The 26,104-nt window shown below is 53.5% G+C and overlaps 1 protein-coding gene across 1 annotated transcript; it reads right to left on the bottom strand.

The window, feature by feature from the left end:
* Window positions 1-4,341: 4,341 nt before the first annotated feature.
* LOC140913793 (calcium-binding protein 2) lies at window positions 4,342-9,925 on the bottom strand. The gene is made up of 6 exons (XM_073350589.1): window positions 9,680-9,925; window positions 7,272-7,302; window positions 6,533-6,676; window positions 5,614-5,723; window positions 5,348-5,495; window positions 4,342-4,494 (listed from the first exon to the last, which is right to left on the bottom strand). Exons 1-6 carry the CDS (start codon window positions 9,923-9,925, stop codon window positions 4,466-4,468), a joined length of 708 nt encoding a protein of 235 aa, XP_073206690.1. The 3' UTR covers window positions 4,342-4,465.
* Window positions 9,926-26,104: the final 16,179 nt, after the last annotated feature.

Below are 26,104 nucleotides of genomic sequence, written 5' to 3'. Positions count from 1 at the left end.
CCCCAGTCCTAGATTTTCCCCAGAAACGTACATCCTGTGCTGCCCAGCCCTTTCCTGGCCAACACATGTTCACTTAAAGTCCATCATTTTATTCATAGAAATGATATGCACCCACCTGCTGTCCTAAATGGAGGTTCCCAAACACTTCTGTTTAGACACACTGGATTAGATAAAGCAAGTTTATTAGCTACAGAGGGAGAGAGCTTTGAAGTGAATACATAATGAAGCATAAAAGTCAGAAAGGGTTACAAGAAAAGTAAAGATAAAACACAAATAAAGCCTCCCTGAACGAACGACGTTAAATTCACAGCAAAATTTCTCTCACCGCATGCTCTCAACAGTTTTACGGGCCAAACTTCCTAGGCCAAACCCTCTCTCCCCGCACAGGTTTATGATGTCCTTCTTAGGGAGATAGTTATATGCCATTTTCTTGCTTCTTCCTTTGACTAACCTTGTTTTTTACTTCAGCAAGTCAGTATTGCAAAACACTACTGATGCATTCAGTATCCCACTTCTAACACCAACTGCCACAGGATTGGTGCTACATTGCACCTTTTAAACAGTTTCTTGGAGGAACCCCTTCAGTGTGTTAGACCCTCAAGGGGTCTCACTCTTCCTCCAGGGTAGGCCCTGTAGCCTCACTGACTCCTTGATTGCGTGTCTGGGCTTCTGTGTAACGGCTGCTTCCTTTGTTCCTTCTGGTGCAGCAAATCGATGGACAGAGTGAAAGGAAGGAGGAGTCCCTTGGGGTGTCTGCCCCCTTTTTTTATAGTCCTGTCCCCACTTTGAGATGCATTTCCAGCTGGGAACAGGCGACAGGCAGCCTGTGTGGAGTGGAACCCCAGGCTGGTTCTTTGCTAAGATGTAGGGTTTTTGGTTTGGGGTTTTTTTGCCCCTGCCCCCTTTCCTGCCAAAGAATGGCCACTTAGCAGGTAATGGCCCTGCTTGTTGACACCAGGCTGAGGCATCAATTTGTCCTTCCTCTCTGAGGAACTGGTTTGGCCACTCCCCAGAAGTCTCTGGAAAACCTACTTCTAGTCATGATCTCCGCTTATGTTTAGAACTTCCCATAGAACGTGGCTATGTATATTTTGCCATGATATTATTGATCAGCAAATTATGAGTTTTTTCACGGATACCTCTCACGGCATGCCTTGTACAATAGGGTGTGGACTCAGGGGTACAGTCTGTCTCACTCGGTTCCAAAGCAATACAGGTATACAGCCAAACGGATAGAATTGATAGTGGGGGCCATGAACAATTTGAAAAGACTCCACTGCTTAAATCTGAAATGACACCTGAGGCTTACAGGAAAAGGTTTGGAGTGTATGCAAAAGATCAAGGTTGTGACACATATGGAAGCCACCACCCTGATGGAAGAATGATGATGGGGCAAAGATGCAGGTGTCACTACACTGGAGGATCTGGGGAACAACTTTGTAAGATATGTCCCTACAAGCTTAAAACATGGTTAGCGGACAGAAAGCCTAAGGCTGTAGTGGGAGCAGAAGGTTAATGGGAAGACATTCATGGGCTGGAGGGACTGTGGGACAGAGAGAATTCTTGCTGGTGAAACCCCATCAAATCCTGAAAGGCAGGACAACCTGAAGGAAGATTCCAAATGGGAAGCCATTGGCCCTACCTATGGCTGAGATCCCTTGGCAGACATCCAGGACATCAGCTTTGACTTCCTTTTGGGGAATGAATGTGTCACTTTAAGATAAAATTCAGCCCCTCCTCCTGGCCTAGCCCAGAGTCTGAACCAAGCAGACCGGAGGTGTTAGTGACAGTGCATATAGGGAGAAGGAGGAAAGGTTAAGGTCGGGAGACCCATAAGCAGACAGCTGTATCCAAGTGGGGCAGAGGAATGGACCCAGCCATCTCCACACAGCAGATGTGAGTCACATGGGCTCAGGCACAACTTCCCTGAGGCCTGCTGCTGTGACCAAGGGAGCCAGCCTGGGGAAGTAGAGGCCAAGCTAGGTCCAGTGGTGGCTGAGGCCCTAGCTAAGCTACTGGACTTGGACACAACTACTGGACTTGGACACAACTTGTCAGGGCATGGCCATGGACCTGATGGGTGCGCCTACCCAAGACAGTCTGAATCACAGCCCATCAGGGCCGGGGACCATAAGACAGGACTCTGTCCTGAGGGTGAGGGCAACAGGTTGACCCCACCAGACGCTCACAGGGTCACTTCCTAGCCAACCTAGGGGTCAGGACACCCCGGTCTGCAGCCAGGATGGCTGACCCATGGAGGAATGTGGGTTCCGTGCCCTCATCTTTCCCTGGAAAAAGACAGGGAGGAGGTAGTGGCAGGACTCAGTTTCAAACCCAAAGGGTCTGGGGTGGCCAAAGGGCTGGGGACTGCATGGAAATTTCCCATGTGCACCCTGCTCATGTCATCAAACAGAACAGACCAAAGGGAGGGTGTGAAACAGCTCTGCCCTGGGGTGTGAAACCTGTACGCTTGGTTAGAAACTGTGCTGTACGCATCTCGCAAGTGCCAGGTAGAACTGCTACCATGGAAATGGGCATTATGCTAGGGCGTCTCCTAATAACCATGGTGGGCTCAAGCCTCCCAGGTCAAAGGGTAAAGCCGTCTTGCTCAGTTCGGCCCCCAAGGGAGGAGAGCTGTGCTGAAGTGGAAATCTTCTGTAATATTTTTATGAATCTTGTGTGCCTCAGTTTCCCTCTGTACTGTGTTGCTAGCCAGTTTGGGAGTGGAGAGTTAAATCAGTTCTTGGGGGGGCTGTGTGGGACAGGAGGGGAGTGTGTATGTGAGAGACCTTGCTGTCTGGGCCGCAATGAATAGGTTCATCAGAAAACTGGTTGAAACTGACCCAGCTCAAGAGAGGGTCCTGAGAGACAATGGGAAGCCCTAAGGACTGGACACTGGACAGCAGGCAGGGCTGTGAATTCTGCATGTCCTTGCCTGGAGCCAAAGGATTGGGAGGTGACCAGTGGAGGACCAAGAGTGGGCTTCTGGAAGAACCTGGCCCCGACTAAGGACGCCAGAGAGACACAGTGCCTGAGATGGAATTTGCTACAGCAAGGCAGGTGGTTTGCTCGGGCTTGGCCAGAAGGATTGTGCTTTAACCTTCCTTTCTTTGGGCTACCCTCAGGACTTGGAAAGCTGTATGCCAGGGGACTAACCAACCCTGCCCTGGTTGGAAAAGCTGCCCCGTGTCACTGCAAATACCCGCTGGAGTGCATCAGGCCCTGGAGAGTTACACATCCCTAAGCGGACTTCTGGCTCAGTTGGCCTTGCTGGGCAGAGCTCCCCACATGAGGCAGGAGGGCTGGAGCCCAGAGGCAAGTGAGGGTGTGGCCAGCCCTGGAGGAAGAGTGGGACCCCCTTGGGGGCCTGGTCCACTGAGCAGAGTCCTCCAAAGCAGTGGTTCCCAATGTTTTTCTCTGCCATGGCATACCTTGATACCATCATATGACTCCTGTAACGTCAAGTTCATATGACTGTAGTGTAACGTTGCGTCTATCATAGGTCACTCTTAATTTTGAATCTTGAATATTCAGGAACCAACCCATAACGAGGCTAGTAGGGTTAAAATCCAAACAAACATGGTGGCTAGCATTAGATTGCGATCTGTCATTTGTGCCAGAATTAACATTTTCAGACAGTGGAAACTAACATTAAAGCTAAATATAAGAACTCTGGACATAAGCATGCTCAGTGGAGACAACAACACACCCTTGAGAATAATATTTTGGGATGACAAGCAATTAATAATTAATCATTTCTGGTCATTCCCAAAATAGTCTTCCCAAGTACATGTCACTTTCTCCACTGTCTTTAAATGTGATATAATTAATTATAATGCCGTTCCAGGTCTGGCTCGTTTCAGCTTTTACCCTAAGTCAAAAGTAAATATAAAATTTAGGCTTGAATTGTATGTCTTTTTTTATGTGCATCACCATCAAAGGCTCATTGCACCACATTGCATTCATCAGGGCACGTCTGTCTCTGTTTACTTTTTCTCCCTCTTAGCCTCACTTTGGGAAATGGAATGTGACGCGTGCATAGTATTTGAAAGGGGCCTCGTCCCGGAGAGCAAACGTACAGACTGCCATCCAGCTCATTGAAATACAAGGGAAGGTTTTTTATTCTTACGTGTAGTTTTTTAATAAATTCCACAGCCCGCCTATTGGGCTCCCAGCTGGGGTGCAGGGCCTGCCCTCGTCAGAGACTTAGCAGCCCCCCAATGGGGTTGCCAACTGGGCATTCAGGCCCCTGCTCCCTGGCAGCGCACTGTGAGGGAGAGGGGCCAGCAGAGGGGCAGGCAGACCCGGTGGGAGGGGTCTTCTTAGGCCCATAAGGGAGGCGTGAGGGAACTTCCTGCTGGCGAAGAAGGGGGGTCACCAGTTGTCAAGAAGTGGGGATCCACTTGGAGCTGCTCGGGTCCCCTGGAGGCTGGAATGGCGATGGCGATGGGGGGTGAGGGCCTTGTTAGCGGGAGGACAACATCATCACAAACTCTGAGAGAGACACAACGTGGGACCTGGAGTGAGCAAACACCAGCACCTCCCAATGCACATCCTGCACAGCACAGCCGGACTGCACTGTCCTGTGCTACCCCACACTGCATCCCCTAGACCGTAACCCGTGCCACAGCTCCCCCTACCAGGCTTCAGGATGCTGCTGCCCACCCCAAGCAGTGCATGTAGAGCTTCTACAGGAGGGGGCACAGGGCTGCAGGGGGGCTGTGAAGGGCAGGGTGAGGGCTTGGAGCAGCCAAAGGGAGGAATCATGCCCCCCGGGGAGACAGGATGCTGGGGGGAGATTGTCCCCTCCACCCCGCAGCCATCACTGCCACTCCTCTCATTTGCCCCTCCCCAGTCCTAGCTTTGGCTCCCTCCCCTCCTCCATCCAATCCCAAAGGAGGCAGCTCTGCCCCCAGGCACCCTGTGAAAAAACAGCCCTCCTGGGGCTCTAGAAAGTGAGTCTGAGCCTCACCCTGTTCTGGAGGGGGTGGGGGGTGGCTCTTTAGCCCAGGGACCTAGACCCTATAGTTCTGGGTTAAGGGCCCAGCACACAACTAAACACAAGGGGGAGAGCACAGAGAGGACTGCGGGGGTGGGAGGGTGTCACAGGAAGACACTGGCAGGGAGAGAAGGGGGAGATCTCTGCAGGGATGAGTCCTTGCTGTGGGGGGGGGGGCAGAGGAGGTATCCCTAGGGCTCAGTATGAAGGGAGGTGGGGGGTCTCTAGCACCAGTGGGTGGGAGGCAGGTTCCCAAAGGCCAGTGCAGTTAGTGGGGTGAGGGGAGTCCCTGGGGTCAATGGGTTCCCCAGGGGGTTGGTGGGGTGGGTGCTGCAGAGGGTGTCTCACCGTCAAAGTCCACGTGGCCATCCCCATTGAGGTCAACGTCGCGCAGGATCTCCTCCACCTCCGGCAGCGGGACCTGCTCCCCCAGCAGGGCCAGGAGGGCGTCCTTCAGCTCCATGCTGCTGATCTCCCCGTCCCCGTTCCTGTCCAACTGGGGGCAGGGGGACAGAGAATGGGGTGAGCGTGGGACCGCCCGACTGGATGGGTGCAGCCACATCCCCACCTGCTCCCCCTCCCCCCTGTGCCCATGTTCCCCTACACCCCCATACCTCACGGAAGGCGATCTTGAGCTCACGCACCCCCACCATGTGGGCCGTCTCCTCCCGCAGTTTCGGCCCCATCATCTCCACAAAGTCCTCAAAGTCCACGCGCCCACCCACTGCGGGAGAGACAAGGAAATCAGTGCCCAGCCCCCGCAATGGGGAGGGGTCCCACGGAGGGAAGTCACATCAGGGGAGTGGGGTCTCTCTGGGACAGGGGCAGGTCTCACAGGGGGAAGCAGTGTGAGGGGAGGGGGCGTCTCTCTGGGGCAGGGGCAGGTCCTATGGCAGGGGAGCAGTGTGAGGGAATGGGAGTCTCTCTGGGGCTGGGGTAGGGTCCCACAAGGGGAGCAGTGTGAGGAGGGGGGTCTCTCTGGGGCAGGGGCAGGGTCCCACGGGGGGACCAGTGTGAGGGGAGGGGTGTCTATCTGGGGCAGAGGCAGGGGCAGGTCCCACGGCGGGAGCAGTGAAAGGGGAGGTGGATCTCTCTGGAGTAGAGGCAGGTCCCACAGGGGGAGCAGTGTGAGGGGACAGGGGTCTCTCTGGGGCAGGGGTAGGGTCCCATGGGGCAGAGGAGTGTGAGGGGATGGGGGTCTCTCTGGGGCAGGGGAAGATCCCACAGGGGGGAGCAGTGTGAGGAGGGGGGTCTCTCTGGGGCAGGGGAAGGTCCCACAGGGAGGAGCAGTCTGAGGGGATGGGGGTCTCTCTCGGGGGCCAGTGCTGGGTCCCAAGGTGGGAGCAGTGTGAGTGGACGGGGGTCTCTCTGGGGCAGAGGCAGGTCCCACGGTGGGGAACAGTCTGAGGGGACGGGGGTCTCTCTGGGGCAGGGGCAGGTCCCACAGAAGGAGCAGTGAGAAGGGGTCTCATGGGTGGGTGAGATGCAGTGCGGGGAGGGACCCCTGAGGGTACAGCCATTCCCCACACTCACTCCTCATCTTGATGTGCTGGGAGATCTCAATGAGCTCCATCTCAGTGGGCATGTAGCCCATGGTGCGCATGCAGGCGCCCAGGTCCTTGTAGCTCACAAAGCCATCTTGGTCCGTGTCGAACTCCTTGAAGGCGTCCAGCAGCTCTGCCAAGAGGAAGAGCCAGAGCCACCCTCAGCGCTGGGGTGCCTATCCCGGGTGTCCCCCTGGGGGCTCCAAGGAAACCAGCCACAGTGGGGTGAGAACTGGGTCAGAACCAACCCGAACTGGCCATCGATGCATGGGGGTGACCCCTTCTTTGGCCGCTGCACTGATGCCACCCAGCGCCCAAGCCCCTGCTGCCAGGACCCCCAGGGGTGCACGGTGAGGGGTTCCACCAGTAGCAGTGGTTCCAGCTGGGACGCCCCCTAGTGGTCATTCTAATTGTAAAGTGGGCAATGCCAGGTGGGATATGCTACCCAGAATCCTCTGCTGCAGGCTGGGCATGCCTAGGTTTGCCCAGAGACATTCTAGCCCAGGACAGGGTCACAACTGGGAGAGTCTACAAATAAATCCAGACCCACCCCCTCAGATTGGCAGGCACTGTGCCCTTCCTTGTGTCCCTGGCCATTGACCCAGAGGGGACTGGGCATGTCTGAGAGACAGGCACAATCTATTGCCCCACCTCTAAGAGGTCAAACAGACATGCCTGGGCCCCAGTGCCCCCCTTCCAGGGGCAGGCCCCCACTCCTGCCAACTCACCATCCAGTTCTACTGGGGAAAGATCTCTCTCCTGGGGGCAGAAAGAAGAGCAGGCAGTTAGACTCCAGGAACGTGGGGAGGACCCCCCTTAGATAGGCAGCCCCAGTACAGAGCTGTTGTCAGGGAAACCCTCCCCACAAAACCCACCCCTAGGAGCCATGCCAGCATGACAAGCAGGGTCAGGAGCCAGGGCAGGAGACAGCAGGAAAGGGCTAACTGGGAAAAACTGCCCCCATCCCAGAGCAAGCAGGGATTGAACAAGGCAAGTGGGGGAGGGCAGAGGGTAGAGCAGCCCCAAAAAGCAAGCAGGGGTGGACGACAGGGGCTCCATGCCCAGGGTGTTTCCGTGGCTCCCAGGGATGCTGGGAGCTCAGTGCTAATGCCCCCAACCGCTGCCCTTTGTAACTCGATCCCCATCACCTTCCCCACTAGCCTTGAACAGCAGGGTCAGCGCAGCAGAGCCACACGCCCCCAGCCCCACAGCACAGCCAGCACCCCACGCCAGCCTGCCTCAGCCAACTGGCCCCCTAGCGCCTGAACCAGCCAGTGCCCCCGCCCCAGGCCCAGATCAGAGCTGGCATCCCCTAGAGGGGAAAGGCCTTGTGTTCCATTCACTGCCCCCTGAGCCAGGCAGTCCTCCCCACTCCAGGGCCAGATCAGAGCCAGCATCCCTTAGAGGATTTTGGGCCCAGCAGTGATATTTTATTGGAGAAATGTGAGGAGGGGTCTCATCTCTTTGAGCACACACCTCATTGCAGAGAGGGGTGATGTGAAGGGTCCAGTGGGGGAGGGGAGGCGCGGGAGGTGCTGTCAGGGTGGCAACTTCATTTAGAAGCCACAGAAGCAGGTGAGAAATCCCAGCCAAAATTAACCTGCTGAAACTGGGATTAAGGAGATTGTGGGCAAAGCTGTGATCTCCAGCCCCAGCCTGGTTCAACGGCCAGCTCCCAGTGCCCCCCACCCCACCCACACTCCAGCCCTCCAATGGTTCAACCCGTTCAACCCCTGCCCCACTCCCCCCAGCAGGGCCCTGCTCCCCACTCCATCGCCTGAGAGCCCCTACTCCCCCATCTCTGACTGGCCCCGGCACTGGCTGCCCCACGCCCAGGGATAATGGGATTGGCGGGCTCCCAGCAGGGAGCTGAGAAGGGGTTATTTATACCAGCTAATCGGGGTGACAGGGTGCAGGCAGCAGGGCCATTGTTAAGCCCCAAGGGCGCCATGCCATGCTGCAGCCCACTGAGCTGCCTGGGGGGCAGAGAAGGACCTGGAGGACTGGGCTCCATCCCTCCAGGCTCTTGGCCCCAGGGAATGATGGGCACCAGTGGGGCTGTGGAGTGGAGCATCTGGGAGTGGGGACCCCTGGCCCACCGGTGCCTGCAGTGCCCCATTCTCCCCCACCCCTTGGGCCCTCTGAGCCTGCCCAGCGCCTCCCCGCTCTGGAGGAGCCTGGGGGCAGGGTGCCTGCCCCCCAGCACCGTTCTGGGCATCAGAAAGCTGTACGTGCTGCACAGCCACCCTGCCCTGCTGCCCCCATCCCACCCCAGCATGCCCCCACCATGATCGTGCCCACCCAGCCATGGTCCGCCCTCCCCACCCAAACAATCCAGCTAGCCATGCCTCATCTCACCCCAAAGAGCTCCCCAACCAACACCGTCCAACTGGCCATGCCCCCACTGCCTCCCTACTGCAGCTGCCTCTCCTCTCCCAGCCCACCCCCACACAGCACTCCCCACCCCACATGCCCAGCCCTTCTCACACCACAGCCTGTCCTCTCCATGCCCACACTTGCCGGGCACCTTTTTGCCCACATTTCCCCCTCTTCGTACCCATGATCCACCCTCTTCCCTCGAGCCCAGCCCCCCACAACAATCCATCCACTCCTCCTGCCCCCACACACCCATACCCCACCACCGCACCTGTATTTCTGCTCCTACCCCCTGTGCCTCCATGCCCTGCCCCATCCCACCCCCATGTCCTCATCCCACTCTGCCCCCACATCCTGACCTCCTCAAATCCCCATGCTGTGCCCCATCACTGCTCCCACTCCCATGTACCCATCCCTGCCCCCAACCCAGTGTCCCATGCCCCACACCCAGCACTCGCATGCTCCACCCTGGAGCCCCATGCCCGACCCTACACCCAGCGCCCCCATGCCCACCCCTGAACGCCATGCCCCGCCTCAATGCCCCATGCCCTACCCTACACCCATGCCCCCCGCGAAGCCCAATGCCTCACCTCAATGCTCCATCCCACACCCAGCACACCCATGCCCCACCCTGGAGCCCCATGTTCTGCCCCACTCCCGGAACCCCTATGCCCTGCCCCACATCCAGCACCCTCATGCCCTGCCTCCCTGGTGCCCCATCCTGCTCTGCCCCCCCCATCTCCGCCCCAGGCAAGCGCACCCTGCCGAAGACAGTGTTGAGGAAGGGCGAGTAGGCCTTGGTGGCGTCGGCATGGGCATCGGCGTGATGCTTCTTGCCATGCTTGCGCCCGTGGCTGGAGTGTGAGCTGCGACGCGACTCGGAGCCGGGGCTCTTGCTGGCTTTGGGCTCCTCCTCCTCCTTAGGGGGCGCCTGGCCCCCCTTATTCAGGTCCTGCCCCTCTCTGCATGTCTCCGACTCGACCTCATCTAGCCGCTTGTGGGGCATGGGGCCGGGCACCGGGGCGCGGCAGCCAACTCTGGGACAGGCAGCTCCAGGTCAGGCACAGAGCAAGCGGACGGGACAGCGGGGCCTTAAGAAGGAGTCAGAGAAATCCTCTTATTTTCCCACCCCCGCCCCCAGGAACACCAGGGCTGAGGGGCAAAGCCAATTAGCTGGGATTACAGGCAGGACACTGGCAGCTCAGCCGCTCCAGCACCAGCCCCACCTGTATGAATTGCTGCCCCCCACCAGTGCCCCCTGGCACCCCCCCCCCCCAGCTCCCTGTCCCTCTCCACTGCCCCCCATGGCTCCCCCTCCTCTCCTCACCCCCCCCCACTGCCTCCCATGGCTCCCCTTCCTCTCACTACTGCCCCCCGATCCTCTCCCCTCCTCATCCCCCCCATTGCCCCCACAACTCTCCAGCTCTCCCTCCCCACTGCCCCCTTGTTGCCGGCACCCAGTGCCGAGAGGCTGAACAACAGCTGGAGTGGTTCGTTACCGGGTGTACTACACCCAATAATCACAACGGGGTGGAGAAGCAGAAAAGTTTATTTGCAGCTGCAAAAAGGTACACGGAGAATAAAATCTCAAATCCTGCACAACAGAGCAGGAAGTTACACAGGCTTTTATACATCCTTTTTCCCAGCATACTTATCCAATAGCAAGCTGCTCCAAGTATCCATATAGCCAGCCAATCCAGTTCCCAGCTAGTTCCCTGATTCTCTGTATCATTTGTTAAACTATACATAAAGCTGCTTTATTCAGCATTGTTCTTCCATATCTGCCCTGTTTGGCCTTGCTTAGTTTCAGGCAGTCTGACTCTGTAACATACTGTTGCAGACTCTCAGCATAACTGCTGTGTATGCCTCCAGGCGGGGGCTGGGGGGGCCAAGGACACTTGGGCCTAGTAGGCAGAGCTGCTGCGAGTGCCTCCAGGCGGGAGGGGGGGGCCAAGGACACCGGGGCCTAGTGCGAGGGGGCTTCATCGACACTCGTGGTCTTCCATCCCCTCAAGTTACCTAGTGGCTATGCCCCAGTGTTCCCAACACCCTCACACTCCCCCTCCCCTCACTACTGCCCTCCTACCCCCAGCTCCCCCTCCCTTCCACCCCCCAAAACTCCCCCTCCGGGCCTCCCCCCATGGCTCGCCCTTCCCCCTGCTTCCTCTCCCTCACCATTGCACCACCCACAGCTCCCTGTCCTCTTCCCACTCTGCTCTCTGCCCAGCTCTCTGTCTCCTGCCCACTGCCCTCCTCCATGGCTCCCCTCCACACAGTTCACCTTCCCCTCAGCACTGCCTTCCCCCTACACTCCCCCTGTTGTGCCCATCCCCACCACTTCTGCTGCCCCCTCTCCTCCCTCATTCTTCCCAGTTTTCACAGCCTGGCCTAGAAGCTCAACCCAACCCCACACACCCCTGGGCCACTACCCAGCCCTGCCTGGAGAAACTGGGGATCCGCTGCTGGGGCGGGCGGGGCTGGCAGTGCAGGCTCCTCCCCCTCCCTGGTGTCAGAGCACCTCCTGCTAGGGAGGGCCCCCTATGTTAGAGCCACTGCCTCTGGATACTCAATGGCAAATCCACTACAACCAAGATATTCTTACCACTTTGGGTAGGCATAGGGCCCACAGTGGCCAATGCTCAAATGTATCTTGTGTCAGCAGCAAGGGGTGCAGAGGAACTCACTGGGGTCCTGCAGGTCTCTCACCTCTGGCGTCTGTCCCAAAGTCTGCAATAGTCTCTCACGTCACTCTCCATCCCTGACCAGTAAAAATCCTTCCTTAACCTCTCATGAGTCCTCTGTGCTCCCACATGCCCAACCGAAGGGCAGTCATGCACCTGAAACCATTAACCACCACCCCCACCAACCAGTGCCGGGCAGGCACAAGTCTGCTTGTAAGGTTTCAGAGGGCTTTTGTTGTTCCTCAGGAGCTTCCCTGTACAACCTTCCTGCCCCTTCAGAAACCCTTTCCCTGCTTCCCCTCCCTGGGGTTCGTGAGGGGTGGCCCCGGATGCTTTCTAGAGTGGGGGCCACTCTCTGCTCCAGGCTGGCAGCTGCTAGCTGGGACAGTGTCTTCAGTTCATAGGGTTTAACTCCCCTGCCCAGGCCCGAGCTCAAGCTACTTTCCTCTGCTACGTGGCAGTTATAGTTGGTGTCGGCCTCTCCCACACCTGAAAGCACACTGCTTTCTCCTGCTGAGCTGGCGCTGGCTGTGCCCTCCCCACCCCGCCCGGTGGTTTTTTGGTCTTTACCATTTCCTTCTGAGATCAGAACATTGCATTTTTGCAGCAGGTTATTGCATTAACAGCTTTCGTCAGCGTTCAGCCATCCTTTCCCACCGGCCATTCTCTTTGAACACAATCCGGCACCCCCGCTTTTAAGGTACCCACCAAACCATCTCACTCCAAACAAGAGCAGTGGAAACTACCTCAAAGTAGGGGGACCATGAGTACCCGAACTGTGGCCCCGCCTCCTCCTGCTGGGCACTATCCCTTCTCCCCAAGCCCTGTCCTTGTGCCACCCCATCTTCCCAAGCCCCCAGCCTCCACTTGCTCCTCTCCGCCCCCTTCCACTCCCCATCACCCCCCCTTATGGTTGGTAACAAGTGATGGGTCCATAGCCTCTTGACACCCATGATTCCAAATGCACTTTAGCAAAAGGCACAGGAGTTTTCTATTGTCCCAGTGCCAGGAGATCTATCTTTCCTCCCTGCAGCTTGTCACAGTCCCTGACCATCTTTTCTCTGACCAGAGAATTCTGGGCCCCACTGTCTCCACCCTCGGCGTTCTTTACCATTCACCTTTCATAAACTCCAGTGGTGGAGACCTCACAAAATTAATCAGGCATCCCTCAAGCACCTCTGTGTTAATGACAGCTGTACTAACCTGGGCTGAACAGGACATAGTGTAACACAGAGACCTGGTTGTGGTTCAAAAGCAGTGTCAGCGACTCTTGGCACACCTGATACGCTCGCTACACCTAACGCACAGTTGTCACGCTATAGAGCCAAAAGGTGGCATGTACGATATCAATGGAAAAACAAACAGCTCACTGGTCATTAATATCCTTGGGTGATATATGCCTGGGTCTGTAGAAAGAGTTATAAATATAGGCCAGAATTATGTTCTTAAAATGTGTTTAGCAAGCAATGCATAAGCCCAGTCTGCCCTGGACAAAGAAATGGGTATTTGTTTGTCTAACCAACCTCATCCTCAGGCAGAGTCAACGAAGGCACCTTTACATAAAAGGTAAACAAAGCCATCAACCTAGTGAGTGGGGGAGATAGCATCTTAGCTGTAAAGACAGAGGGTCCGGACCTCAAATGAATCAACTGATTGTTTACAATATTACTGTATTATGAAAAGGTATCAACAAAGGTCTTTTATGAAAGCTAATGACACACTAGTGATTAATATCATTGTGAGATGTTGGTATTAACACTCTATGGGGAATTATGGATGCTCACGGATATCATGCTTTAAAATCTGAGACCTGATAAAAGGAGAAACATGTTTTCTCCCAGACAGTGGGGAAGGCAGCTGGCTACCTGTCACCAAGAAAATTAAGCAATATATGACCAAAAGCAATGAAAGCCCAATTTACATATGAGCCAGCAGGGGGATGGGGAAACCATAGAAAGAGAAGAACAGCATGAGGACATCCTGAGCCTGGGGAGAAAACAATGAGTTTAGGAAGATCTAAGGAGACAGAAGAAGCCAACATTGCATCCACCACTGGACAGACACAAGGGGCCAGAGCTCTTGCAAGCTGAGAAAGATGGGCCCTTCAACCAAAGGGGTTGACATCCCTGGGAATTGAACATAGGTGAGAAACCTGCTTAGGCAAAGATCTTTCATCTAGTAAGACAAGGGACACCAGCCCCTTGTACTTCTGTGGAAGGTCCTGACAGAGAGAGAGAGAGAGAGAGAGAGAGAGTCAGCCGTGGCTGGACAGAAAAAGACTGGTAAGAATACACCATGAACCAAAGCTGTAGCTCGTTAAGTCTTAGCCACTGGAAAGTGTATTTTACTTTTATTTGCTTGTAGCCACTTTGTCTTTATCCCTTGTATCTTAACTCATGGAAACCCTCTGTCTCTTTGTTAATTAACTTGCTTTACTTGTAATTTGAACAAATCCTGAGCTGTGTTCGAATTGAAGTGATTGCTAACGCCAGTTAAAGAACTAAGCTGAGTTTTTGTCTCACTAAAGGAGCACTGGACCTTCTTACTCCTCGGAGTGTTCCAGGAGAGGGCTGGACATTTCAGGGCAGATGGTTTGGGGGAAATTCGGGACTGGGAGGTGTTGGGGTCGCCCTGCAAGTAGTAACCAAGACTGGTGGAGACCAGGGTGGGGCTGTTGTGTTGTAAACAGGCTGCCGGAGCCAGAGCGCTGAACAGGGTGGCACAGCATAGACACTCAGGGAACTGCATGCTGGCAGCCGAGCATTTAAGCAGAGCAGGGTTACAGGGCATGCAGTGACAACTTCTCGCTGGCCTGGGTTGAACCCACAAATATGACAAAGGGCTTAGTTTCTTTTCACTTAGAGCAAGTGTGTCTTATGCGTTCAGTCACCCCCATAGGTAACACATTCCCTCATACAGCGGGTCTGCGAGTGAGATTCCCAATGTGAGTGCCTGGGCTCCCAACCATGCTTCTTTTTCCCAGAGTTAAACTAGGCTCCCACCTTTCCACTGGGCTACTGCCCCTCCCTTTGCAGTTTGCACTCTCCAGATGCTCTAGCTTGCACATAATCATCAGTGAGATTGGCTGCTTTTTGGGTAGAATCCAGCAACTTATCCCAAATGGCTTGCCTGATCTCTTCAGAACAACATGCTCAGGGACTGTTCCTGGGTGAAGAGATCAAACAGTTGGTCCTAATTCTGTGCCCCTGTCCCCTTGGCCCGTTTTCTCATCAAATCACGCAATTTATACACACATTCCCTATAACTCATCTTGTCATTCATTCTGAGGCCTCAGCATTTCATCTAAATGCTTGAGGAGTAATTCACATCCTTTGCAATGCACTCTTTTTAAATTTATCATATTTCAAAGCCTGGTCAATTGGCATTTCATTAAATACATCCAATGCTTTACCCGAGAACTTAGTAATCAACGTTGTGTTGTTCTTCTGCTCTGGAACTTTATGAACCTCACAGAGTCTTTTGAAAGTGGTAAGGAATTCCTTAATAGGGTCTACTCCTCTGTATGCAGGGCACAGCTTATCCCAGCTGGGTGTCCCTTGGGGAGAGAGAATACCTGTGGGTTGGGGGATCTGTCCACGCCTTTCCTTCTCTTTCAGCTCCATGGCTTATTGGTGGGCAGCCACTTCCAGTACCAGGGCCCACCAATGTGCTTCTTTGGCTCTTCACTCCACTTCCCATTTTGGGTATTCACACTTGCTTTCTCATTGTTCAAATTCCCATTCTGGTGTCCTCATGCTGCTTCTCAGCATCTCTTGTCAGAGCTTCTTCCTCCTTCTCCAGACCAGCTAGCTCTAACTTTGCAGTTGTTTCACTGTCACTCATTTGAAACTTCCTTTGTTCTATTTCCACACCCGAAATAAACAGAAAATAATCAAACTGTAACTGTTCTTTGATTTGTACTTGGGCATCACTGTTTTACAAAAAAATGGCCAAACAGACCAATGATCCATCTAGACCAATATCCTGTCTGCCAACAGTGGCCAATGCCAGGTGCCCTGGAGGGAATGAACAGAACAGGGCAATTATCCAGTGAGCCATCTGCTGTCATCCAGTCCCAGCTTTTGGCAGTCAGAGGCTAGGGACACTCAGAGCACTGGGTTGCACTTCTGCCCATCCTGGCTTATAGCCATTGATGGACCTATTCTCCATGAACTTCTCTAGTTCTTTTTTGAACCCCATTATAGTTTTGGCTTTCACAACATCCCCTGGCAATGAGTTCCACAGGTTGACTGTGCACTGTGTGAAGAAATTCTTCCTTTTGTTTGTTTTAAACCTGCAGCCTAGTAATTTCAGAGGGGGAAATTGCTGAAATTCATTGGTATATTATGGGAAAGTATAAATAGCACATTCTTATTTACTTTCTCCACACCAGTCATAATTTTATAGACCTTTATCATCTCCCCTGTTAGTCATCTCTTTTCCAAGCTTCACAGTCCCAGTCTTTTCCATCTCTCCTCATACGGAAGCTGTTCTAGACCCCTTATCATTTTTGTTGCCCTTCTCTGTACATTTCCCAATTCTAACATCGTTTTTGGGATGGAGTGACCAGACCTGCACGCAGTATTCAAGGTGTGGGAACACCATGGATTTTACCAGTGCTTGAAGTGCAAACCCCAGTCAGATAGCAAGCTGTGTGTGTAAATCTTGTTTGACTACACAAGTGTGACACTTGGGGGTTCAATCCAGATCAGTAAGGGGTTTTGTCACCCCCTGCCCTGTAACTCTGGGTGCCTCTGTGTTGTGCAGCTTTGAATCAGTGCCCTGACACAAGCAATGGGTATAACCAGGGCCTCCTGCACATCCTCTCTAAGGGGACATCCTCTTCCCCACAGCCCCACAGCATTCTCACTACGGGGTTCAGGGGGTCCTGGAGCAAGGAGGGGGCAGGATCTCTCTCAGGCCCCACCTCCCCAGACTGTGTTTAATGAGCTGCAGGAGTGGATTTACCATGAAACAACCCATGCGGTGGCATGGGGCCCCCAACAATAGGGGGCTCCCAAAATGCAGGACAAATCTTATCTGACAACCTGCCCTAGCGGTGCAGCAGGGCTCAGGCAGGCAGGCTGCCTGCATGCCATGGCCGGTGGCCCCACGCCGCTCCTGGAAGTGGCTGGATCCTGGCATGTCTCTGCACGCCCCAGGCAGCACACGGAGACCCGCTGCCCCCCTCCCCCAAGGGGTGTGCAGAGACGTGCCAGCAGCAGGGCTAAGGCAGCTCTCTGCCTGCTCTGCCTCCCTCCCTCCATGCCGCGCTGCTTCCGGAAGCAGCTGGCACATCCCTGTGGCCCCTGGGGTTGGGGGGTGTCTTCATGTGCTGCCCCGCCCCGAGTGCCAACTCCGCAGCTCCCATTGGCTGGGAACTGTGGCCAATGGGAGATGCAGGGGTGGCGCCTGAGGGCAGCGGCATGCGGAGACCCCCCGGCACCTCCCCGCCCGCACCTAGGAGCCGCTGCCAGAGGGGAGTGAGTGCCGGTCACTTTGGGAGCCATGCCGCCCGAGGTAAGCACCGCCCACCTACACCCCTCCTGCACCCCAAACCCCTGTCCTGGCCCCGAGCCTGCACTCCGCACCCAAACTTCCTCCCAGAACTCAACTCCTCACCCCTTCTGCACCCAAACCCCCTGCCCCAGCCCAGAGCTCGCACCCCTCAGCAACAGACCTCCCTGGGTGATGGGGCCAACCCTGCAAGAACCTCTCAGCTGGGGTCTAACTGTGCCCTGGGGATTACGGCAGAAGATTGGGCTTCAGGAGGCCTGGGTTCAAGCCCAGCTCAGCCAAAAACTCCCTGTGGGACCTTGGGTAGGTCCCTGTATCTCTCTAGGCCTCAGTTCTCCAGCTGCACAGAGGGAGCCAGGGCTGCTGTGGGTATGGCAAGTAGCTCACTAGATCAGTGGTTCTCAACCTATTTACCATCATGGACCACATATACAGCTCTCTAGGTGTTATGTGGACCACTTCCACACAACATATATACTATCTGTATGGCCTGGAGGATGTCACATGGGCTGTGGCTGTGTGTGAGTTGAGAACCACTGCACTAGATACTACTATCAGCCTGGCCCTTCCAGTAGGGTAGGGCTTAGCATATTGCAGTTGGGGTCTAGCGAGCCTCCCTCACCTTGCTGTCTGCTCTGGTCTCATCATGCCCACGGTTTCCTGGCTGGAGGCCCCAGAGGGTTCTGGATCTGTGCCCATGGGGTCCCTTACTCTGCAGATGCCCGATAAGGAGCTGCTGCCTTACTATCTCGGGTGGCAGCTACCCTCTCTCCTGAGCTTAGCATATTCCCCTCCGAGCCACAGTAATAAGGGGAAACCAGTAACAGATAAAGCCAGGGTGTTGTGGGGCTCCTTCCTCTTGCACATCTGATAAACCCTGCTAGTACTTGTTCTAGGTGGCTGCTAAGCTGTTCACAGCCCCGGTTATCTGGACTTAACAGATCTTGGCTTTTTCTGTTGAGTTGAATTTTTGACTGGGGTAGGAGATGCCAGATGGTCTGGCTAGGGAGAGGGGCTATGACCAGAGTCCCAGGGGAGCCAACTGAATTAGGGTGAACTGCAAAGAATGGGGCAGACAATCCCCAAAGCTGGTGGATATTCCAATACTTAGATTTACCAAACCAGCACAAAACAGCTTCTATAATACCTCACTGGTTACCCAGAAGCCAACAACACAGTTCCCTTAAAGTAACCCAGCCTCAGGCCTCCACCTAGAGACCCAAAGTCAGGTATGATGAGGATTTCTGAAAATCTTATTCATCATATAAAAATGTTCTACCAATCCCAAAGGATCAGACACATTACTTCCCAGGTTAATGTATATTCCAGCTCTTACCCAAATACCTGCTACAGCCAATTCTTATTAACTAAACTAAAATTTATTAAAAAAGAAAAGAGAGTATGGTTAAAAGATCAGTATACATACAGACATGAGTACAGTTCTTGAGATTCCAATTCATAGCAGAGATGGTGAGCTTTGTAGTTGCAAAGAGTTCTTTCAGAATTAGTCCATAGGTTATAGTCCAGTGTTTATATTCAAGGTGGTCCAGTCAGGACTGGGATCTCAGTCCTTGGGATTGGTACAACTTTTTTATATGATGATTAAGATTTTCAGTAATCCTCATCATATTTGACTTAGTTCTGTCTCATTATCTTTCCTTTTTTAATAGTTCCTAACATTCTGTTAGCTTTTTCTATTGCTGCTAAGTGGCTTAATGGCAGGAGTATTTAAATACACCCAGAACTGAGAATCATTGTGTTACCCCTCTTCCTCAGCAACAGTGAGCTTTTCTGGCAATGAGACCATGTGTCATCTCCCAGCCTGTCTGCTCTACCAGCAAACTTGTTGAGAGGCTGCCAGTCCAAACCTTGCCTTGCTGGTAACAATCAGTGCAACAGCTATAAAACTATAGAACTATAAAATCATGGATAGGTTAGCTGGGGACTATAAAATCATGGAGCAGGTCCTCAAAGAAACCATTTTGAAGCACTTGGAGGAGAGGAAGGTGATCAGGAACAGTCAACATGGATTAACCAAGGGCAAGTCATGCCTGACCAACCTGATTGCCTTCTGTGATGAGACAACTGGCTCTGTGGATGAGGGGAAAGCGTTGGATGTGATATATCTTGACTTTAGCAAAGCTTTTGACACGGTCTCCCACAGTATTCTTGCCAGCAAGTTAAAGAGTATGGACTGGATGAATGGACTATAAGGTGGATAGAAAGCTGGCTAGATTGTCGGACTCAACAGGTAGTGATCAACCGCTCAATATCTAGTTGGCAGCCAGTATCAAACAGAGTGCCCGAAGGGTCGGTCCGGGGGCCAGTTTTGTTCAACATCTTCATTAATGATCTGGATATGGGATGAATTGCACCCTCAGTAAGTTCGCGGATGACACTAAGCTGTGGGGAGAGGTAGGTACCTAGGTGTCCACAGTGACCTAGAAAAATTGGAAGATTGGGCCAAAAGAAATCTAATTAAGTTCAACAAGGACAAGTGCAGAGTCCTGCACTTAGGAAGGAAGAATCCCATGCACCGCTACAGGCTGGGGACAAACTGGCTAAGCAGCAGTTCTGCAGAAAAGGACCTGGGGATTACAGTGGACGAGAAGCTGGATATGAGTCAGCAGTGTGTCCTTGTTGCCAAGAAGGCTAATGGCATATTGGGCTGCATTAGTATGAGCTTTGCCAGCAGATCGAGGGAAGTGATTATTCCCCCCTATTCAGCACTGATGAGGCCACATCTGGAGTACTGCATCCAGTTCTGGGCCCCCCACTAAAGAAATGATGTGGACAAATTGGAGAGAGTCCAGCGGAGGGCAACGAAAATGATTAGGAGGCTGGGGCACATGACTTATGAGGAGAGGCTGCAGGAACTGGGCTTGTTTAGTCTGCGGAAGAGAAGAGTGAGGGGGGATTTGATAGCTGCCTTCAACTACCTGAAAGGGGGTTCCAAAGAGGATGGAGCTCAGCTGTTCTCAGTGGTAGCAGATGACAGAACAAGGAGCAATGGTCTCAAGTTGCAGTGGGGGACGTCTAGGTTGGATATTAGGAAAAAACTTTTTCATTCGGAGGGTGGTGAAGCACTGGAATGCGTTACCTAGGGAGGTGGTGGAATCTCCTTCCTTAGAGGTTTTTAAGGTCAGGCTTGACCAAGCCCTGGCTGGGATGATTTAATTGGGGATCGGTCCTGCTTTGAGCAGGGTGTTGGACTAGATGACTTCCTGAGGTCTCTTCCAACCCTAATCTTCTATGATTCTGTGACTCACATCTACATTGGTACAATAGCCCTGAGATGGTTTATGGGAAAACAAAGATTAAGTTAAAGAACAGAGGGTTAAGTCAGGGGTTCCCACTCTGTGGGATGCGACACAGTCCCGGGAGGTCTGCCGGCAAGGGTGGAGATGGGGGATGGGGCATGTAGGGGCATTTCTCCCCCTCCAAACACCCTGGCCCTTCAGCACAACTCCAGGGCACACAGCTCCATCCACCTGCCCTGCCTGACAGAGGCTGCCTAAAGACCATGTGGGGGGGAGTTTGAGGGGGACTGCCTAGAAGAAAGGGATTTTTTGGGGTGGGAAGCTGGAGTCGGAGGAGCAGCAGAGGTGCAGCTGGAAGGTTTCCTCCTCCCTTCCTCAGCATCTGGCTTGCAGGTAGCAGGGATGGGGAGTGGCTATTTTGCAGTGGGGAGAATCGGGGATCCCCCTACTCATGCACCAAGCTGTCCCCTCCATCTCGGTTGCCAGCGTCAGGGTGTGGGTGTGATGTTTTGCAGTGGGTGGGGGGAGGGATCAGGTATCCCCTTCCCCAGGGCACTGACCTGTCTTCTTCCCCCCTCCCATCTCTGCTGTCCGTGCTAGGAGCCACCCACCCCCTCCATTGCAGGGTTCCCTCCCCAGCCATCCATCTCTTGCCAGGATGGGGCATCCTTAGCCTGTTCTCCTTCCTGGTGCAACAACATGTTTTAGTGAAGCTGGATTTTCAGCACCAGCAGCTATCAAAAAGGTGACCAAGCAATGCTGAAAATTGAAGAGGCAATCAGGTTGAGCCTCACTAACCCACGTCCCTGGCTGAAAAAACCTATGCGAGGAGAGACTGGCACGTCCATCCTATTAAGAAGACTCCTGGTCCGTGAGTTATTTTTTACTTTTATTGACAATATTTGATTCTTTTCTAATTAGCAGAGAGAAGGGCTGGGTCTTTACTTACACACTAAAAAAAATTGAGCACACCTTCTAGTGTGCAGAGTTGGACAACGCTTTTGTTTTAAAAATCAACAAATAATTACACAATGTGTTTTGTTAACCATGTTGTTAACATTGTTTGGTTGCTTATTGTTCAGTTTGGTACAAACTTGTGTTTGTCCTGTTTGAACACCACATTCTGCACTCAACTGTTTTTTTTAAAGTGTAGTTGACTAAACTGGTTTCAAAGATCTTGACGCATTTCTCAGAGGCATATTACTAGGGACTTCTCTCATTACAAGTGCTTGCGTTCAAATGAAGAGGAAACAGGTACATGGTTTAGTTACAGCAGGGATCAGCATCCTTTGGCATGCATCCCTTCAGGGAAATCCGCTGGCGGGCCGGGACGGTTTGTTTACCTGCAGCGTCCACAGGTTTGGCCCATCACAGCTCCCACTGGCTGCAGTTCACCGTTCCAGGCCAATGGGGGCTACGGGAAGCGGCATGGTCCGAGGGATGTGTTGTCGCTGCTTCCCGTAGCCCCCATTGGCCTGGAACGGCGAACCGAGGCCAGTGGGAGCTGCGATCAGCCAAACCTGCAGACGCAGCAGGTAAACAAATCGTCCCAGCCCACCAGCGGATTTCCCTGATGGGCTGCGTGCCAAAGGTTGCCGATCCCTGAATTACAGTGTGAAAGTAATAATTAACACTCATAATTTCACTTGAGAAGTGCTAATAAGTGAGCTGCAGGGAGAGAGGGCCCATGCCTGATAATGGTGTGGGGGGGGGGGAGCATGAGAGCAGCCAGTTTCAGCAGTGTCACTGAGCATGCTCAGTCTGCATGAGCCTGCTCAGTACAAGCCAAGCAGCAAACCAAGGAGGGGAAACGTGACCCCACATGCCCCCCACACATGTCACCATGCCTATTGCAGTTGTACCGGTGGGCATCAGGGGAAAAAGTTTGGGAGCCCTGCTTTAAGTGATACTACACAAGAGGAAAAGACAGGGCATGGGTACAAAAAAACTAAACCAAACCCGCTTCCTAGGGTCCAAACCTTTGTTTTAGCCAGTCACAATCTTTGTCTAAGGAGTTTTCTTACTCACACCAGGTTGCCAGCATCTCTAGCCCCACAAGCTAGCAGCTCCAGCTTTCACAGGCTCTAAAGGCGCTTTACCCTACGTCCCCAAAGTGATGGATAACTAGGAGGTCTCTCCCCTTCTTTTTCTAGTCCAGTAGACATTTTACAAGTATTCTTTGGAGGATTTTCTCCCCTGCTGTGTGTGTCTTCCTTTGGATTTCCCATCCCCCTGCTGTCTCATATGTAATTGGGGCTTCCATTGTTTAGGGTCCAGAGTGCCCTGTGTCTATTAAGGACAGGGAGACAGCTGCCTTCCCTGCCTGCCTGGGGGGAAATCTGTTTCTCCCTTTGTTTGGTCACAGACTTTAAAGCTTAATGTCCGTGAGTATCCATGATTCAGCATGCAGGGATATTACAGACTGTGACCCAAGGTGCCCAGGGTAGCCCAAACTGAAAATGCCAGGGTCAGGGCAGACAGCCAAAACTGATGGTTAACAGTGATGTTAGATTCACCAACCAGTCACAAACTGCTCCTGATCCCCCACACTGGTTATCAAGAAGCTGAAAAAAAGAAATCACACAGCCCCCTTTATTGCATTCCAGTTCTTTGGCTCCCAACCAGCACATAGATCTGGTAAAGCGAGAAGTTACTTAAAACTTTATTCATTATACAAAATGTTCTTCTGATCCCGAAAGGGCAAGCTGCATTACCAGATCAATACTAGTTTGGATCTTACCCAAAATACCATGCTGCCAGCCAATCCTTTAGTGTCTAAAACTAAAGGTTTTATTATAAAAGAAAAGAACGAGAAGAGAGTTGTTAAATGGTCAAAGAAATCAGATACATACATATGACTTCAGAGTCCATGTATCAGGTTCTTAGCAGCATTGGTGAGTTTGCTGACTTGTAAAGTCCCTCTGGAACACATCCAAAGCTTGGATGGGTCTATCAGTCCTTTGTCCAAAACTTCAGTTTGTAGAGAAGTGGCTCCAGAGGTGAGACGCAGGATTGAAAACAAAATGGATGTGATGCAGCTGCCTTTTTATATCCTTTGTTATGTGGCTTGTACATCCTTTGTCCCAAACACAAGCTCACAGCATATAGGCATGGAAAAGTATTTGCAGTTCCCTGTCCACAGGCATGTCCCTACATGTCCTGCTGACTCATAGGCTTGATGGGCCATCAAGCAGGTTGGATAGTCCTGATGCAAATCTGTCTGGGAGTGTCACCCAGATATACACCACAAGTTTGAGATATCAATATAGCACACATATTTGCCCGCACGATACAAAGATGATACATACATACAAACAAGCTTATCATATTTAACAAATTGTACCTTTTCCTCTGATCACTTACATCGCCTATCCGGTATAAGATTCATTGCAATTTTGTGATACTGGCATTGATAATATTATAAATGGTTACCCACATTCCATAGAGTGTCACACAGACATCTCACAGTTATATTAAACACCAGGGTGTCCCCGGCTTTCCTAAAAGACCTTACTCACTACACTTTTATAAGTACAGTGATATTGTAGGCAACCAGTTGATTCAATTGCTTATTCTTTGAGGTTTAGATCCCCGCTGGGGTGTCTTGACCCTGATTGTCACTTACCCTTTTATGTCATGATAACTGGAGACAATAGAAGCCACCACCCAAGGCAATCAGCCACCAGAAAGAGCCTGAACTGAGTTAAGCTGTGTGGTTGAAAGGGTTTCCCTGGCTGGGATTGACAGCAAACGCAGGGGCTAGGGCAGGAGTGAGCAAACTACGGCCTGCGGGCTGGATCTAGCCGCTCAGGCCTTTGGATCTGGTCCGCGGGATTGCCACTCCTGTGGTGCCGCAGGCCCCGCGCTGCTCCCAGAAGTGGCCAGCACCACGTCCATGAGGCCCCTGGGGGAAGGGGGGCAGCAGACTCCAAACGCTGCCCTGGCCTGTGGGTACCTACCCCCGCAGCTCCCATTGGCCAGGAATGGGGAACCGCGGCCATTGGGAGCTTCGGGGGAGGTACCCACAGGAGAGAGCAGCACGCAGAGCCTGCTGTCCTCCTTCCCCCAGGGGCTACAGGGACATGGCGCTGTCCACTTCCCAGAGTGGCACGGGCCCGGGGACAGGGCAGGCAGGCAGGGAGCCTGCCCTGGCCCTGGTGCACGCCACTGCCACCCTGGAGCCGCTCCAGGTAAGTGGCACCTGGCCAGAGCCTGAACCCCTCCTGCACCCCAACCCCCTGTCCTGAGCCCCCTGCCTGCATCCCAACCCCCTGCCGCACCCCACACCACTCCTGCACCCCAACCCCCTGCCCTGAGCCCCCTACCACACCCCTCATCCCTCCTGCACCCCAAGCCCCTGCCCTGAGCCCCCTCCCACACTCTGCACCCCTCCCTGCACCACTGCCCTGAGCCCCCTCCCACACTGTGCAGCCCCTCCTGTACCCCAACACCTTTTCCTGAGCCCCCTCCCACACTGTGCAGCCCCTCCTGTACCCCAACACCTTTTCCTGAGCCCCCTCATACACTCCACACCCCTCCTCTGCCCCAACCCCTTGCCCTGAGCCCCTTCCTACACACTGCACTCCCTCCCACACCCCAACCTCCTGCCCCAGCCCTACATTCATGGCCCTGCAAGGAGTTGTGAGCGTAGCCATGACGGGCTGAGCTCCTTGGGGCACAGGACCAGCTGGAGAGGCAGGCTTCAGGATTTCTGAGCAAGGAAACGATCAGCGGCTGATTGTTCCTGTTGGTGCAGGGGCACAGGACTGTGTGGGAGTATTCAGTAGATAAACAGGACTGCACCACGGAAATGCAGTTGGAAATAACCCTGCAAGGCCCCAAATACTGGGGGGTGGAGCAAACTCTAGGACAAACCTGGTCTCATTGCACTGCTGTCCCCCCGCCTGCAGCTGCGGTGTCTAACAGGCACTAATCGAGGGTCCTGTGGGCTGAGCTGCCCTTTGATTGCTCAATTCACAAACCCACCTGTTCCCCACTGGGATCTGATTCTCAGAAATGCTCCCTCTTCCTTTAACCCAAACCCACATTTTCCTCCCCCAAAAACCCCAACTCGGCCGGCCTCTCTCCATCACTGGTTGCTGAGCAACATGTTTTTTCTCCTCCTTTTCTCCCTTTGCTCTTGGCCCACAGTTCAGATCACTGTGCTCCCCGGGCCAGGGCCAGATCCTTTGTTTAACCCCACACTGATCACCTGGAGTCGACCCCTGGCAGCTGATGAAAACCTTCCGCCCTGATTTTGCCCTAGGCTTTGTAGCCGGACAGCATTTGCAGCTGCGGTTTCCCACTCTCGCTGGTCCGCAGTTTTGTCTAACCACATGCCTGCTACATGACACAGACAGAGCTGGGCAGCAAATCTTAACTCACCTCCCTCAGGACCCCCAAAGGAGAGGAGAGGAGGGGGCAGCAGACCGGCAGCACTTCCAGGATCCATCTGAGATCAGTCCCCACCCCCGTGCTGGGTCCAGCCATCCTGTGAGACACAACCACTGCCCCAAAGAGCTTATAGTCTAAACAGACCAGCCAGAAACAGGGCGGGAGAGGAAACTGAGGTGCAGGGCAGGGAAGTGACTTGATCATATTTACCCAGTAGGCCTTGGGAAGAGCAGGTCTCCTGGCTCCCAGTCCAGTGCTCTATCCACTAGGCCACGCTGCCTCTTAACTCATGTTATTCCCCAACTCTCCCAGCCAAGGCACTTGGTCCCAACA

The sequence above is a fragment of the Lepidochelys kempii genome, chromosome 6 (assembly GCF_965140285.1).
Source record: "Lepidochelys kempii isolate rLepKem1 chromosome 6, rLepKem1.hap1, whole genome shotgun sequence".
NCBI classification, from domain to species: Eukaryota; Metazoa; Chordata; order Testudines; family Cheloniidae; genus Lepidochelys; species Lepidochelys kempii.
The sequence above is the reverse complement of the archived record's forward strand: the minus strand, read 5'-3'. Positions and strand labels throughout refer to the sequence as shown.

Excerpts from the sequence above, each read along its gene's own strand:
- LOC140913793 (XM_073350589.1), bottom strand. The coding sequence starts at position 9,925 with ATGCCCCACAAGCGGCTAGATGAGGTCGAGTCGGAGACATGCAGAGAG. Across the intron at positions 5,724-6,532 it reads CCAGCACATCAAGATGAGGA|TGGGTGGGCGCGTGGACTTT; the intron begins GTGAGTGTGGGG and ends TCTCTCCCGCAG. Across the intron at positions 4,495-5,347 it reads TGGCCACGTGGACTTTGACG|AGTTTGTGATGATGTTGTCC; the intron begins GTGAGACACCCT and ends TGTCTCTCTCAG.